At 44.0% G+C, this 15,801-nt stretch overlaps 1 protein-coding gene across 1 annotated transcript in view; it reads left to right on the top strand.

Annotated features, from left to right (window-relative positions):
- The window catches only part of ELAPOR2 (endosome-lysosome associated apoptosis and autophagy regulator family member 2), a 103,509-nt gene that overhangs the window by 41,575 nt on the left and 46,133 nt on the right, over positions 1 to 15,801 (top strand). Inside the window, exon 2 of the mRNA XM_057422458.1 lies at positions 9,161 to 9,281. Coding sequence (XP_057278441.1) covers positions 9,161 to 9,281 — 121 coding nt within the window. The remainder of the gene's footprint in view (positions 1 to 9,160; positions 9,282 to 15,801) is intronic.

Raw genomic sequence — 15,801 nt, 5'->3', positions numbered from 1 at the left:
TCTGAGAAGTGTCTCAGCACTCACTCCCACATCTCCAAATTACTCAAATCACGCTATGGGGACAGTGGAGCAGGCTGGGAGGGTTTAATTCTACTTTCTCCTTTAAGAAAACAGTATTTTAGGGCTGAAGATACTATGCAAACATGTATCATCATGTCTGGATTTCTTGCTGATGGCTTCCCTGAGAATTGCTTTATGTAAAGCCGGGTAAGTATTAAACCAAGAGTCAGCGCTTCACCACAGATGCAGTTAAAACACCAAGTTTATTCTTTAACTCTCTATTTCTTTATGGCCTGATTGGCATTAAAAAGTCTCTCTTTGATGTAGATTTGTAAAGGCTTTGTTGCTATGAACCAGAATATGCATTTGGAAATTCTGTTGGCTGGCTGTGGAGATGTGTATCCCTAGAGACTGTTCTCATTTCCATATTCATTAAACTCTTCTGTGGTGCCTAAGAGAGGCCCAAACCCTTGAATAATGCAGCTGTGAAAGCTGGGAGAGGAGACATCAGGATCAAGGTGTATTTTCATCATCAGTTTAACCCAATCTAAGTCTCTATGGCCATTGGATCAGTCCTTTTCCCCGCTTTTCTTCCCCTCTACATCTTCGCACCTTGGTCACCCATTGCTACTTTCTCCTCTGTGAGCACAGCATGTGAGAAACAGGCTTCAAACCAGTGAAAAAAAGACTTTATGATGGATCAAATTCTTCTAATCTGTAGTGCTGACATGAGGGAAGAGGAAAAACGTGGGTTGGGGCATGCAAACTGCCCAGTATCCCTCATTAATTTACTAAGCCGTCACTTAAGCTATCACTTCCTCCACACAACAGTTTGTCTGGCTGAAAATAATCTTTTTAGGGCCATTTTGCACCATCCAGTAGAATTCTGTATTTGGTATCTCCAAACATGAAATTTGATGGGATGATCTTAAAAGATAGAAAGGTCTTTGCTTTTGTTTTACTTGCAAGGATGGCCATGCCCATTGCCTGTTATTTAATACTTACGGTGATCCAACCCTAACCATTCTATGATTCTATGAGAACGTGATCTGGTTGACTGTGGCTCATCTGGTCCTTTGAAGTCAATGTATAGCTTTTATTGACTTAGCTGTGCAACAGATGAGGCCCTGGCTGAACGAATCACTGCTTGTCTCTGTAGGTTGCAAACGTAAATAATCCCAGACTCTTTCAAAGATGGCTGCACATAGCTTGTTTGTGAAGTTGTATTTGAAAGAAAAGAGAATTCCTCACAGTGGGAGGGCTGCTGGCTGACCTGACCTTTTCAGACTGAAAGTGGTCACTGAAAGGATAATAAGATAATGATAATAAAAGCTCTCCTGGTCCTTACCGGGCTGTTGCTGAAAGGGATTTGGCAAAGGCTGAAGAAATGTCACTGTGTGAAAGCTCTGCTAAAAAATGATTGTGTCTGATCCCACCCGGTGCCCAATGAGGCTGGTGAAATCTCCACAGATTTCAGCCAGAGTGAGGGGGGCTGAAGGCCAAGAGAAGTCACTGCTGAGAGCCCAGCCCTGAAGTTTCATGCAGGTGATGTTGTGTTACATGGGAATGCACTGTCCTTAACAAACCGTAAAGTAAATATATATTGGGGGTTGGAACTAGATGGTCTTAAGGTCCTTTCCAACCCTAACCATTCTATGATTTTATAAATGTACATTATAATAAATAGTTTCTTGGAAGGACACAGCCAACCTTGGGTGCCAGCTGTGCTCTGAATCTGTCTATATGTTGAAATGGTATCTTTTAGGCTGTGCTTTTCAACAAATAAACCCTTCCCTCACATGTATTTCTCCTAGCTCTCATGCTCAGCTTCCTGGATGATGATAACTGCTTCATTAGCTGCTTGATGAATGGTCTGTGCACATTAGCATCATTTTATCTGGCTGGTAACTAGGAGCCTTACCCTGTGGAGCTGTGTATTATCTGTCATTGGGGGGGGGGGTCTAAGAAGTTAGGCAAACTTCTGTCGAAAATGGTTTCAGTTTGGGGGCAGTAAGATGGACTAAATGGCTTCTGAAGTGTCCATCTGGCTCTGCTATCTCTCACTTTAAAACTCTGCCATAGTGATAGCATATTATTTATACCACAGGCATCTCTGGGAGGCTCAGTTGGACTAGGAGGCTGCACCAATGCATTTGAAATCGAAAGGGCAGGCCAGCATGTCACAGCTGGGTGAAGAAATACAAAGGAAAATACTTGTCCCACCTAACCTCAGATGCCTGCGTGGAAACATACATGTGCAAGCAAGACCAGCTAGCTCCTCCAGCTCTGGGGGTAGAAATAAATAGAGTTCATGTGCCCTACTTGACATCTGAAATGTGCTGGAAGAACTTCCTGTCTCTGCTGACCTTCATCCCATGCTGCAGGGTGTTGACCAAGGGAAAAGGAAGTCCTTTGACCTGTCTGTGTGAGAGCTCAGTACCTTTTCATTTCCACTGGTACACAGTGTTCATCCACTTTTCTATCAGCTGCTTATTTCTGAACATTGATAAGTGTTGTCTCTATCCTCCTCCTGCTGATGGAGCTGCTCACAGCTCTCTGAACATACCCCATCATTCTGCAGAGATCTGTCTAATGCAGGTCACTCCCCTCACTGGCCTGGGAATAGACATTAATTTTAAAACATTTGGATTAGAATTCTGGGAATAATGTTTAAACATGTTATATAAAAACCTACCTAAAATGTTGTTTATTCTGATTCCTCACAAATATTGATGCTATATTTTTGCTTAATTTTGGCCTTCATTCAGTAAACCACTTCAGTTCATCTTTAATTTGCAGATGGCTTTGGCAGTGTTTCAACCTCATCTTCTGGTGGATGAAACCTGGTGCTTGAATTAGGCTGAAGATGCAAATAACCTGATTTTCAGAAAATCTGAATATATGCAGCTGCCTGGTGGGGTTCTGTGTAATGCAGTTAGGGCTGGGTTTCTCACTGCCAAAAAAGCCACAAATGAATTAGGAGTCCAGAAAGAGAAATGTGACAGAATACACATAAATGTCTTTAGGAATTTGGGGGTTTAGGAATGCGGATGGAAGTAATTAAAAGCCTACCTCAGGTTTGTAGCTGAAAAGCACCAATATGAGTAATTTCAAAGATTAAAGAGAATGTGTTCATGATCAAGAGACATGTAGAACTGGGCATTAAGTCTGAATGAGTGATGTGACAGAGCCCTGCTGGTGGCCATGTTGGCTGCTCCCTCATGGGCTGGGGATGAGAGGAGCACATGGAAGTAGGACTCATGTCAGAGGATATAATTAGAAAGAATGAGTGCAGTAAAAAAGGACGATGGGATAGAAACTAGTCTGAAACGGGAACTTGCGGAGCCTGAATTAGGAGAAGTGACTGATAGGCAGCCCTTGAAAGCACTATAGTAATCTCAGCATGTTGAAAGTGTAGGAAGTGTGCCAGTGCTGCAGAGGCCAGACACAGGGAAACACATCCACACAGAAAGTCTGCTGTGTTTCTGCGTTTGCCATCTTGTGGGATATTGTGTCTTGGGGTACCAGGGAAGTGAAAATGATGTCTCCTTTTCAGTGTGTTTAGTCTGGGGGGGGATCACAAGAGTGCTCAGTGAGGTTGGACCCCCTTCTTATCTCCTATTTTCATTCTTTCCTTAAAAAGGCTTTTACTTGTATATGAGTGTGAGTCTTTATTTATTTATTAAATAAATACAGAGCTAATCCCTGTTGCACATGTAAATATGGATAGCACATGGGTCTGTAAAGATTATGGATGCCCTTTTCGGCAAGCAATATCTTTTAATAGCATTGTGTGCAGTTAATCGTGTTAAGCAAATGGATCAGTAGAACAAGCAGTGCAGGTACAGGGAAAGAATAAGTGCCAGGTGTCTTGGCAGTTGTTGTTTAGTAGTATTGTGCCAGGTTAGGGAGTAGCTTTTTTGCCTTTCTTTTTGGCTCACTGATGTCTGTGGTTGGGAAACAGCAAGGGCAGAACAAGCCATTAAATTGCAAGAGACTCTTGCTATTACATTTCATAGCAGATATGGTAAATGTCTAGTGCTCCTGGGCTTCTCCCACTGATTTCTGCCCAGAAGAAACGTTCAGAGCATTGGGAACTAGTTGTAAGTGGTTGTGCGCTCTTCCATCTCCCATCCAGGTGAAAGGAAGGAGTGAAAAGACTGATGCAGAAAAATAGGAAAGGTATTGAAGTGGGTGTTGCTCTCTGTCATGGAGAAAGCTCAGCTCTGCAGGGATTCATCTGGGAGAAAGATTTCCAGCCGTTGGAGAGGAAACTGATATGCTACAGTTTCCAAAATGCCCTGAAATAAGCATTTGCTTTAAGATGAGAGGAGCTGTGCCATGAAAATGCCTGTGTCTGTCAACAGTTGTGAAGGACCATGAGATGAGCAGCTCAGATGTAGAGATCTGGAGACGTCTAGCACTGCATGCACTGGGTCTGGGGACCTGGTCAAGGAAGAGCACTCCATGCCACTTAAAATCAGGCCAAGGATTGCATGAGAAGTGGGACAGTGGAATTGAAGGACACTCTGGGTGGGATATACCTCGCTGAACTGTTGCTCAGCCAGCTCATGGAGGGCTAGGAACCAGTGGAGGTCTGCTGGGGCTCTGCACAGGATGCGTGTGGTGGTGCCAGGCCCACAGCATTGATCCCATATGGATGCTTTTTAGGATGCTGGGCAAATTCTGTCATTTGTTTCTCCCCCTGGCAGAGCTGTGACCAGTGCATCATCTCTGACATCATGTGCATGCTTTTGTACGCTGTGTCCTTCAGAGAGCGTACATACATCAGAGAGTTTCTTATAACAGCTTTGCCTGGTAGCGCAGATGTGATTTCACTAATTCTCCAAGAACAAGAAAGCAAACTTCAGCCCAAGGTAAACCAAACACACTTGCCTGTTTTTTGTCAGCATTTTTCAGGTTACTATTAACCTTTCATTTGAGATTTAGGTTTGGAATTTGAGCTGAAGAGACTACATGTTGATTCTGTCGTTTTTTTTTCTTGGAAAAATATCAATTTCCCTTTAGAAAATGGATCAATTTTAAGCTTAACTCTATAGGGGGTGTTGTTGATTTTCTTTCCATAGAGACACTTTCCTATGGAAACTGACTCTTTGGGACTGAAATTCAAACCAGTTTTGCCAAAGCCTAAGAATTATGAGCAATAAAATAGTAAATGTTACAGGAAATAACAGCTGAACTGGGGGAGGGACATGTTTAGAACATTAAGGCCAAGCCCAGAAAAGTAATAAAACAGAGTCAGAATTACAGTTAAAATTAAAACAGGCCCATGGCCAAATTTAAAGATACTATATATCTGGATGGCGGTGGGGAAAATACCTTGAAAGCAAACACAGCGCAATAGATGGCAAAGGAAAACATCTGGCAATGGATTTGCCATGAAATGAATTACAGAGAACTGGTGGGTGAAGAACTTTCTCCATCAGGGAGGAGAAAGAATCCCAGCATAATGCAACGGCAATTTGCAGCAAGAGGCTGAGGTGTTGTAAGTGTCCCATGATGCTGAGGAGGATCTTCTGTCAGCCTGCTTTATCTGGAAGTTCAGATTGCTGACACGGATGGAAGCACTGCGCCCCCTAAGCCAGCATTAACTGGCAATTTCCAGTGCCTGCATACATCATGTGTGCTCTGAAAGTGGTGCTGCCAGAGCTCTGTTGCAGTTACATTCACCCACTGTAAGTAGCCAGGCTGGTTAATTTAAAGGTTGCTGATGGTGCAGCTGAAGCTGTGAGCTGCTGTCATGTCTGTGATAAAGCACAGATATATTCTGGTTGTAAAAGAGGGATACAGCTGGGCCCTCAGTGGCTGTTTCTAGGTAAAACTATACTGCAGGGGAAAAGAAGGACAGGACAGGTCAGGATAGGATACGATAGGATGGGATAGGATAGGGCAGGATAGGAGAGGGTAGGATAGGATAGAACAGGGTAGGATAGGAGAGGGTAGGATAGATAGGGCAGGACAGGACAGGGCAGGGCAGGCAGGATAGGACAGGGCAGGATAGGATAGGACAGGGTAAGACAGGACAGGACAGGTCAGAGTAGGAGAGGGTAGGATAGAACAGGGTAGGATAGGAGAGGGTAGGATAGATAGGGCAGGACAGGACAGGACAGGGCAGGCAGGATAGGACAGGGCAGGATAGGATAGGACAGGGTAAGACAGGACAGGACAGGTCAGAGTAGGATAGGGCAGGATAGGATAGGGCAGGATAGGAGATGGCAGGATAGGATAGGATAGGATAGGATAGGATAGGATAGGATAGGATAGGATAGGATAGGATAGGATAGGGCAGGGTAGGACAGGGTAGGATAGGACAGGGTAGGACAGGACAGGGTAGGATAGGACAGGATAGGACAGGGCAGGATAAGACAGGGCAGGACAAGTCAGATAGGATAGGGTAGGGCAGGATAGGGTAGAACAGGGCAGGATAGGATAGGATAGGGCAGGATTGAATAGGATAGGATAGGATAGGATAGGATAGGATAGGATAGGATAGGATAGGATAGGATAGGATAGGGCAGGGTAGGACAGGATAAGACAGGGCAGGACAGGTCAGATAGGATAAGGTAGGGCAGGACAGGATAGGATAGGGTAGGGCAGGATAGAACAAGACAGGATAGGAGAGGGCAGGACTGGATAGGATAGGATAGGATAGGATAGGATAGGATAGGATAGGATAGGATAGGGCAGGGCAGGATAGGAGAGGGCAGGATAGGATAGGATAGGATAGGATAGGATAGGATAGGATAGGATAGGATAGGATAGGATAGGATAGGATAGGAGAGGGCAGGATAGGACAGGGTAGGACAGGATAGGGCAGGATAGGATAGAATAGGACAGGATAGGATAGGATAGGATAGGATAGGGCAGGATAGGACAGGGGAGGACAGCCAAGGCATGACTATAATGATTCTGTGATTCTAAGGTGGTAGCATTGGTAGCTGGCAGAGATTTTTTGGAGCTGTTTGTGTTTAACCAAGGGCCAAAATGAATTTGCACATTAATTTTCAGGTTGTCTTATAGGCAGATTTCATACCAAGATGATTAAGGACCGTTTTTTCCTGTTGTGATTCTATAATGAGATGAAAGGGGACAAATGCATGGTTTAGTTTAGTATTTTTGTGGAGTTGAGAGGAGTGTGGTGTATTGTATTTCATGTGTGGCTCGGGGTTTGGTTGTATCCTTTTATGCCTTGATTTAATTTTGGGTCAAATAGTTTTCATTTCCCTTGTGCTGTTAGTTAGGTTTCTAATCCATAGGTTGACCCGCAAAGACATTTATTAAACCATGAAAATACTAATTCCAGAGAAATCAGAATATTATTTGCACTTGAATGCAAAATAGCATAGGCTTTAATGATGTTTAGGTAGAACTTTATTAACACTTGAGTATCTCTGGAGAGCTATGGTATCAGTAGGAGAAGTATTAAACTCAGTAGTGCTTGTTTTTCCATAAGTAAATGAGGAGAATTGCAAGCCTTCTTGTGAGTCAGCTGCATATTTGCAAGGATTAACTACTGTATGACATAGCCACCACAGACCAGCCCTTATCCACTTGATTCCCCTTCTGCTCTGTCATGTGGGGGGGTGGCACTGCAAGGGGTTATAGAAGGAGCAGGAAAAGATTGTCTCTAAAATAATCCTTGTGTGCGAAGTACCTTCTCCTAGGGTAGCATAGCTTAGGGGCTGATGTTGCAGTCATGGTGGCACAGGTCTTTAGAAAGGCAGGTTTATGATGCCTCAGGTGGGTTTCTTCCGAGTGAGAGGGAGGTTCTGCCAGCTAAGGAGCACTTTTGCTTGTGCCTTGGGCTGCAGGCATGAACACTGTCTTCCCCCTCCTTGGTTCATGGCCAGCTAAATGGAAAGGAACCAGCCAGACTTCATGGATCCATCACACCAGTCTGCCCTAAAGTTGCATAAATCTTGAGCCTGTGGCTAAAGCTCTGATCCCATTTTCCTCAGTCCCATGATTTTGTGTGTTGTTTTAATGAGCCACACAGGGCCGTGCAGACTTGTAGATGGTGTTCCCCTGAGTAAATGGAGAAATACCATCCAAACCAGGGATCTGGTGTTCCTCTGCAGCCAGTGGAGGGAAAGAAGCATCTCTAGGACATGTCTTATCTCCTTGTGCCCTCTGCAGCAGGTGTCTAAAATAGGCATGTTGTCAGTGTTTTCCCTTTTACTGACTGCAAAGGGAACTGGAAGCTGTCTTGGCTAGGTGGGGATATCTCCTGGACCTTGCCAGTATGTGCCTGTTCCCTCTGAAGAAAGTTATGCACCGATTATGCCAAATTCACTCAAACTCTCTCTTGATACCACGCTGGTTCCAGGATGAGATGTTACTGAGGTTTATTTTAATAGCTGGAAACAAAGCTGTAAAGACAAACCTAAAAATGTAATTAGATGTGGGTCTAGGTTGTATGTGGCATCTGAATCAATGTTATGGATAAGAGAAATCTTAGAACTCTTTTCTACCAAATGATAGGAAGTTGCTTCCTGCTTTTCACTTAGACTACTCAGGGGTTATCTCAGTCACAGAGACCATGTGGCTTATCTCCCCTGACACCATCACTCTGCCTTGAGGTGCTCCTCAGAGCTGACCCTGGACAGCATTTTCAGAGGTATTCCAACACTGGGTTCATCTCCCCTAATTTGTCCGGGCTTCCTCTGAAAGCAATGAAGAGGGAAAGGCACTTGCAGAAGGTGGTTCATCCCTTCCACCTTAGACACCCAACATAACATGGCATGACTTGTGCTCTGTGTATGGCTTGCTCTGTTGATCAAAGAGGAAGGTTGGTTGGTTGCTATAGATCAGATTCCATGACAGCCAGAAATTTGGAATCAGTCCTGCTGTAAGATACTAGGAAAAAAAATCTAGTGGAATCTATCCCTTTTCTCAGTGCTTTTGTAAATCCCACCCTCTGCCTTAGCATTTGTGCTGCACAGCAGCCAATGTGCTTTGTGATTGCTCTTTGATGATACATGATGATCATCAAAGCAGTGAGAGTGTTGCACAGTATGTTCCACGCCAGCTACTTCCTCTCTGGTTTAATTATAACTGAGTTGGCTAATCCCAGTCTTGATTAATGAGCTTAATATGCAAATGTTATGATGAAACTGAAGCTCTTTGTAATTGCTTGCAGACAGATTACCACTTTGAGTACACGGAATGCGACAGCAGTGGCTCCAGATGGAGGGTAGCTGTCCCGAATCCATCGGTGGAGTGCTCTGGACTACCTGACCCGGTGAAAGGGAAGGAATGCAGTATGTTGGCACTTTTCATTTTACACACCATTACTACCTGCCTGTGCTATTTACCCTTGTATAGCTTCTTACCTCTGTCGCTCGTGGCCTGAGTGTCCCCAGGTCTGTCCTTCCCCTCCTATCCTTATTGGAGCTGTGGAGCAGGGATTGTCTATGCGGTGTAGTTCTATAGCTTAATGTCCACTACAGGTACCATTGTATGCTAAATCACATACAGGGCATGTCTATTACAACACACTTGAAGAGATGTGGTTGCTTGTCTTGGGCTTCCATACTCTTCAGTGCTGCAGGTCTCCATTTGTAGCTGTATTGGCCAAATTGGCGACCAGGAAGTCAAATTATATGTGCATAGTGCCCACATGCTCATTACCTGCATTATTTAGCTAAGTATTAAGCTGAATGCATAAGTAATGTGTAAATGTCTTATTTGCCTAAGTCATTTCCATGGTGAAGCTTTTGCATTTTATTTATTTATGTGTTTTTTTCTTAACAACTTGGAGTGTGGGGTTCTTTTTAATGTTAAAACACTTCTTTGCATCTGGGGACATACACAAACTGCTTCTCTGCAAACACATTTGAACTGTTCCCTCACAGTTTTGTAGCTGCCCAGGCTCTTTCCCACCACAGCTCCTTGCTCCAGCAATTCTCTCCACAAAAGATCCTAGCAGTGCTTTGCTTTCTCAGTAATTCGTACCAGGGGGTATAAATTATTCTGTCTGACAAACAGGATGAACCATAGCAACATCCTTCCAGTTCTGCTATAGGAGAGACACTTCTGCTATAGGAGAGACACTTCTGACTCTCCTCCCGTAAAGGTTTATTGTTGCTTTCTTTATGACATATGTCCCAGTGTGAGGCACATCATAAATGATTTCCGCAGTAGTGCTGACCATTGAAGGATTTCTAACTGCCTGCAAGCATCATTTGAGAAGTTGCCATGTCATTCCTGGTGTTTAGGTTTAGTTTCTGAGGTTTTAAATGTGGAATCCCTGTATATCCTTAGGATATATTTTTTCAATTACAGCAATATAGAGCTGGGGAGCACCTCAGGTGATCCCATAATTTATCTCCTAGCCCAAATAGCTATAGTAGCAATTACATTGTCATTCATGGCTGATATGTGGTTGGACTTTTTTCAGGGACCTTCTGTGGTGAAGAGCCCACAAGCTCTCCAGATATTTGCTCATCTATTTTGTTCCTTTCATTTTCCCCCATTACAGCTTTTCCTGCTGTTGAATCTCAAATCTTCAAACCTGTTACTTTTTGCTGTCTACGCAATAAAGGAGCAGATAGTGTTATCCCTCCTGCTGCACAACTGCTTTTGGTGTGCTCTGGAGTACATAGGCATAACTCATTGTTTTTTGGTATACTATTTCTTCTCAAATCTTCTGATAAATGGTTGAAGGTCCAGCACCATTACGTTCTTCTTGACTTGCTGCTGCTGCAGATTTCAACAAATGGTGCACTTCCTTCTTCATTTCCTTATTTATGTGTCTTTCTGCTCCTAAATCAGTTCAAGTGAAAATTCAACTGTTTTATAAGAGTAGATGAAATCTCTGGGTTTTCCATATCTGGCCCTCTGCTAGACAAGGGGAAAACTTTGCCCAGTAGATTGGCTGTAGTGTTGTACACCAAAGTACAGGATTCTGTTGACTACACTGGAAAACTCATTTCACTAGATTTCTCTCCCCCTTGTAGTATTGCTGTTAAGACCTGTGGCAATTCAACTGGTTTGAGAAGCAATTAGATATTTGACTTATTTTTACTGAACACTTCAGATCTCATCTCTTTGGGCTTTAGGGAGTGCAGCGGTGTTAATGTAGTTTTGTCTTTTTGTGCGTGTTTGCGGTAGATTATCCGTCTTAAGGAGACGTCTGGCTATATTCTGATGACAAAAGTAATTTTGGGTTTCTCATCTCTCAGTCTTTCACCTTTTGATCTAACAGCCAATCTCTCAGGCTGAAAACGTGAATCTGTGAACAGCAGTCAGTCACTGGAGGAATGTGTAGAGAACACCCTTCCCATTTGGCAGTCCGTTCTTCAATAAGTGGAATTTACTGGGAGAGGCAGCTTTTGTAAACTGTGTGTCGTCCAGCTCTTTAGAGGTAGCACATGGGGATCTGTTGCTGATGAGTTGTATTGAAAATGCTGATGGATAGACACCTCTTCACTGGCTTGTCATATTCTCTGAGCTAGTGGCTTCTATCTCATCTGACAGCATGGCTCCTGGACCAAGGATGTCTTATACTAAAAGCACAGATTGCTCTAGCCTGAGAAAAATGAGAGGTTTTGTATCTGAGGCTGCTGCAACTCACATTCTCAGTGGATTGTGTACACAGGGAGATATGTGCCATAGACTTGGCCAGGGGTTGCATACACATCTAAGTAATTAATTGCTCCTGGAGATATCTTCTTTTTCTCATAGGTCTAATGTTATTTTATCCCAAGGCCAAGAAATACCATATCTATGCCATATCCTTTGAGATGTGTCCTTTTGGGCATTCTACAGATCTGGTCAGATTCTCCTGCATCTTGTAGATTGTACCCTATACCAGAGCACACTGACACTGGGGTTCATCATTGATACCTGGACTCCCCTAGGTATCTCGTTCAGCTCTTCAGCCTGTGGAACCAGGGTTCACAGTACAATTACTCTCAGTAAAACAATTTCCAGCTTTGGAGATCTGCTATTTCCAGAAATTTTGGTTGGTATCTACTAGTCCTGAGATGTATTGAAGCCAAGTATGTCTCTGCTCTTAAAAAAGGGTTCCAGTTGTATAACAACATGACCCCTTAGGCCTTTTTTGTCTCCTTCAGTGGTCCTTGGTGTCAGTTAGGACACAACTGGTTTGGAAGAATCTGAGTGAGAAAGTGTTTGTTTGTAGGAACTCATCAGCCACTGCCACTGACTTTATGATGTACCGTTTGCAGTTGTTTCCATCTATTCAGAAGAGCCTGCCACCTGAGAGTATCTGCTATTGATCTCTTCTGCTTCCTGAAAACAGAAGTGACTTCCAGGCTGTCATTAATTTTGGATCCTGAGAATACTGTGCCAACCTCTCCCACTTCCAAATGCTCAGCAGTCGTTCTCCTTAAACTGCGCCTGAACTAGGAATCCAGAAGATGGTATAACAATATGCTAAATGTCTCCAGTCATCTCTCTAAATACGTCTAGACTGTGGCCTCCAGTGGAGTGGAGAGACACTTGAGATTGCTAAAAACATATTAGCTCAGGTGCCTCACGAATGTGGAGCAATCTAAGTGTGGCTCTGGAGCTTGGTTGGTGTCTCGAGATGTGCTCATTTTCAGGATGTGGTTTTACTGCTCTTCATTCGAACAAACCCATTTAAATTAGGTTGGGTACCTCGGTGCTCTGCTGCATTTTGAAGTGCACATGGGAAAGCACAGCTCACTGTGACCTGCTGAGAGTAACTGCCAGCATTCCCGAAATGGCTGTAGTCTCTGAAACAGGATTCAGCCCTTTTTTTGAGTCTTCAAAAACTTAACCTGCAGTGTTTGCCAGTGGAGAAGACAAGGTCCTCTAAGAAAAAGTCATGGGATTCAGAATAAAAAGGGCTGTCCTGTCGTGACTGGTTTATGTCCTGGTTATTAGAATAAGAGGGTTTTTGCCTTTATCTTGCTGTTGTCCTGCATTCAGCAGTAGCAATCATGTTTAAATGTCGTGGTTTAAACCCAGTCAGGTAACTTGTTCACTCACTCCCAGTGAGTGGTGCCGAGCTGACAACAATCGAGGTCCATTCTCCCCCACTCCCGGAGGAACGGGGAGGAGGATCGAAAAAGTGCAACTCCCATGGGTTGAGACAAGAACAGTCCAGCAACCAATGTACAACACAAATCACCACCGCTACCACCAACTACAACAATGATAAGGGAAAATAACAAGGGAAGAGAATATGATACCACCGGCCAAGAAAACGAGTTCCACCCGGAAGCCCGTGTCCTTCCGGGTAACTCCCAGTCACCCCCCACCCCGGCCATGACGTGCTGTGGTATGGAATACCTCCCTGGCTAGCCCGGGTCAGGCGCCCCGTCTCTGCTTCCTCCCGGCTTCCCATCCTCCCTGGCAGAGCATGAGCCTCACAGAGTCCTTGGTCAGGGTAAACATCACTTAGCAACAACCGAAAACATCGGCTTCACCAACACTGTTCTCAGGCTGGAAGTCAAAACACAGCACTGCACCAGTTAACACAAAGGAAAAAACATGACTGCTACTGCTGAACCCAGGACAGCTGTGAGCACAGAGCAGCGTGATGACCTTCCCCTCCTGCTACCCTCCCCTCCACATCTCTCCCATCCAAGTGGGAGATGGGAAGAAAGAAGGAACCTCACATGAAAGATACTCATGCTACTGCAGGAGGTCTTGCTATACAGCGGCCCCAGATATGGGACAGAAGGTGCAGCACAGTAGCTCACTTGCAATGCACTAGGACAACATGACTCTTTCCATATTCACTCCCCTCTTTCTTTCTGGTCTTCTTGCCTTGTGGTGCTGCATCCATCACCATTTTCAGACCCCACATCAGGATGTCAGCCTGCATTTTGCCATTCACTGTGGTGTGGTGTTGTACCTCAGTGCTTGTCCCATTGGCCATGGCACCGCCACACCAGACTGCTCGGCTACCCCTCTCAGGCTTGTGTTTGTTCAGAGATGACTCATAGTCTTGATGCCCCCACATCACGGTTGCAAAGGATTGTGCAAAGGGACTCATTAAAAGTGCAGCAAAGACCTTGGCTAGGAAAAAGGAAATATTTGTTACACCTACAGCTATTCCGTGTGGCCCTCCTCTGCTTCCCGTATAAGATGTCCCCTCCAGGCATCTTTTAGGTACTGTTTTGGATACATATATGAAAGCAAGGAACATTTTGCTGTGGTGTGACAGACAGCCTCCCTTAGCGAAATCCAGACCTCTGAATCGCTCCATTACTTCTTGTCAGGAATGTGCTTAAGTAATTTGGTCTCGTTCGTTTTTAATTACCACAGATCTCACTCTGATCTCCTCATGAGTCTGATAGCAGGAAGGGAATTTAGCTGATAAGGATCACTGCCATCAGGGCAGCTGCTTGGCTTTTTAAATGGAAAATATTTATGGCAGTCAATGGGAGCAGTTTTCTCTCAAGTCTGAGCCCTTATGCACCTTATACCTGCACCCCTTATGGCTGGTATCCCTGGAAACCCTTAGTGTGGGGCTATACACAGTGTCTAATGGGGACCTCTTGGGGCCTGGCAGTGGGAGCAGGACTTGGCATTGTACTCCCACTGACACTACACTGCAGTCTGTTTTGGTGGCCACAGCCAGGCTGTTCTGCCAGCCTGTCCATATGCTGCCTGTTTTACACCCAAATTAAAATCTGAATTTGGAGCCTTCCTTCCTTCCATGTCTCCTTCCCTTCCTCTCTTTTCACTTCTCTTCTTCCAAATACAACCCAAATACCTGGTTCAGAGTATGCCCTTGCTGTGCCCTGGTATGCTGATATGCTCTTCTCAGCAGAGTTAATGACCAAAAAAAGGGTTTAAAAGATTGACATTTTGACCTAAAATTCTTTCTTAATATTAAATTTCTTACTCCACAGAATATGAGTTATTTTTTGCCATGAGAATAGGTTGTACCTTATCTCATAAATATCTGTTCATTTTAGTGGTGCTATGTGCATAATGAGCTAGAGTGAGAAAAATAGAGCTATTTAAAAAGGAGTTGAATTTGCCATATTCAGTGGGAAGAATTGCTGGTAGGGTCATTCTTATAGTCAGCATTCAAATGTGTTATAACCAGCAAGATTTCTTTAGAAAGAAGACACAATAAGTACTGATAATATGGAAGAACTTGATCAAGTACAGTGCCGTGAAGTTATTAAAGGCCCTGTTTAGCAAACCCCACCTTTACCTGGTGCCACTAAGGCGAGAGCAACTTCTTTGAAGCCAGAAATGTGCTTCAGTTTTGAGGTGAGGCGTGTGAGCGTGTGCCAAGTGTTAAAGAGTGCGAAAAGCTCCACTGACTTCAGAAAATAGACTGTCCTTAATTACAATGGACTTTGCTGGGGCCTGAGAGCAAAATTTGTCCTGATTTGTTGCTACCGGGCTGTGTTTGTTGAGTTTATTCTGACCCCTGTAATCTGCTCCTAGGGTATCACAGGAGGAGATATAGATCTTCCTGCTAACTGCAGTGCACTATAGACATGATTAGGGTAAATGACCTTTTTAAGGCTTGTAGGTTTCATAACACTTAAAGGCAATTTAAGTGATCTGCAGGAGTTTTCACATTCTGCTTTCATAACAGGAATATTGAAGGTTTTGAGTTTGATGTTCTCTTTGTCTGTGGTAAGATTGAGTATCCCAAGTGGGTACAAAGTGGGTCTGCTCCTAACCCTCTTGAACTCAGTGGATATCTGCAAATGTTATGACATATGGTGTATGCACATATATATGTGTGCAGATGGGTAATATAAAATGAATGTTATATGTCTGGGAAAACCCATGCACTGATGTTACAACCTTCTGACA

Source organism: Pezoporus wallicus, unplaced genomic scaffold, assembly GCF_028554395.1.
Source record: "Pezoporus wallicus isolate ANWC-B61680 ecotype Strahan unplaced genomic scaffold, APGP_CSIRO_Pwel_v1 contig_3058, whole genome shotgun sequence".
Taxonomy (NCBI): domain Eukaryota; kingdom Metazoa; phylum Chordata; class Aves; order Psittaciformes; family Psittacidae; genus Pezoporus; species Pezoporus wallicus.
This window is presented reverse-complemented; position numbering and strand designations above follow the sequence as displayed.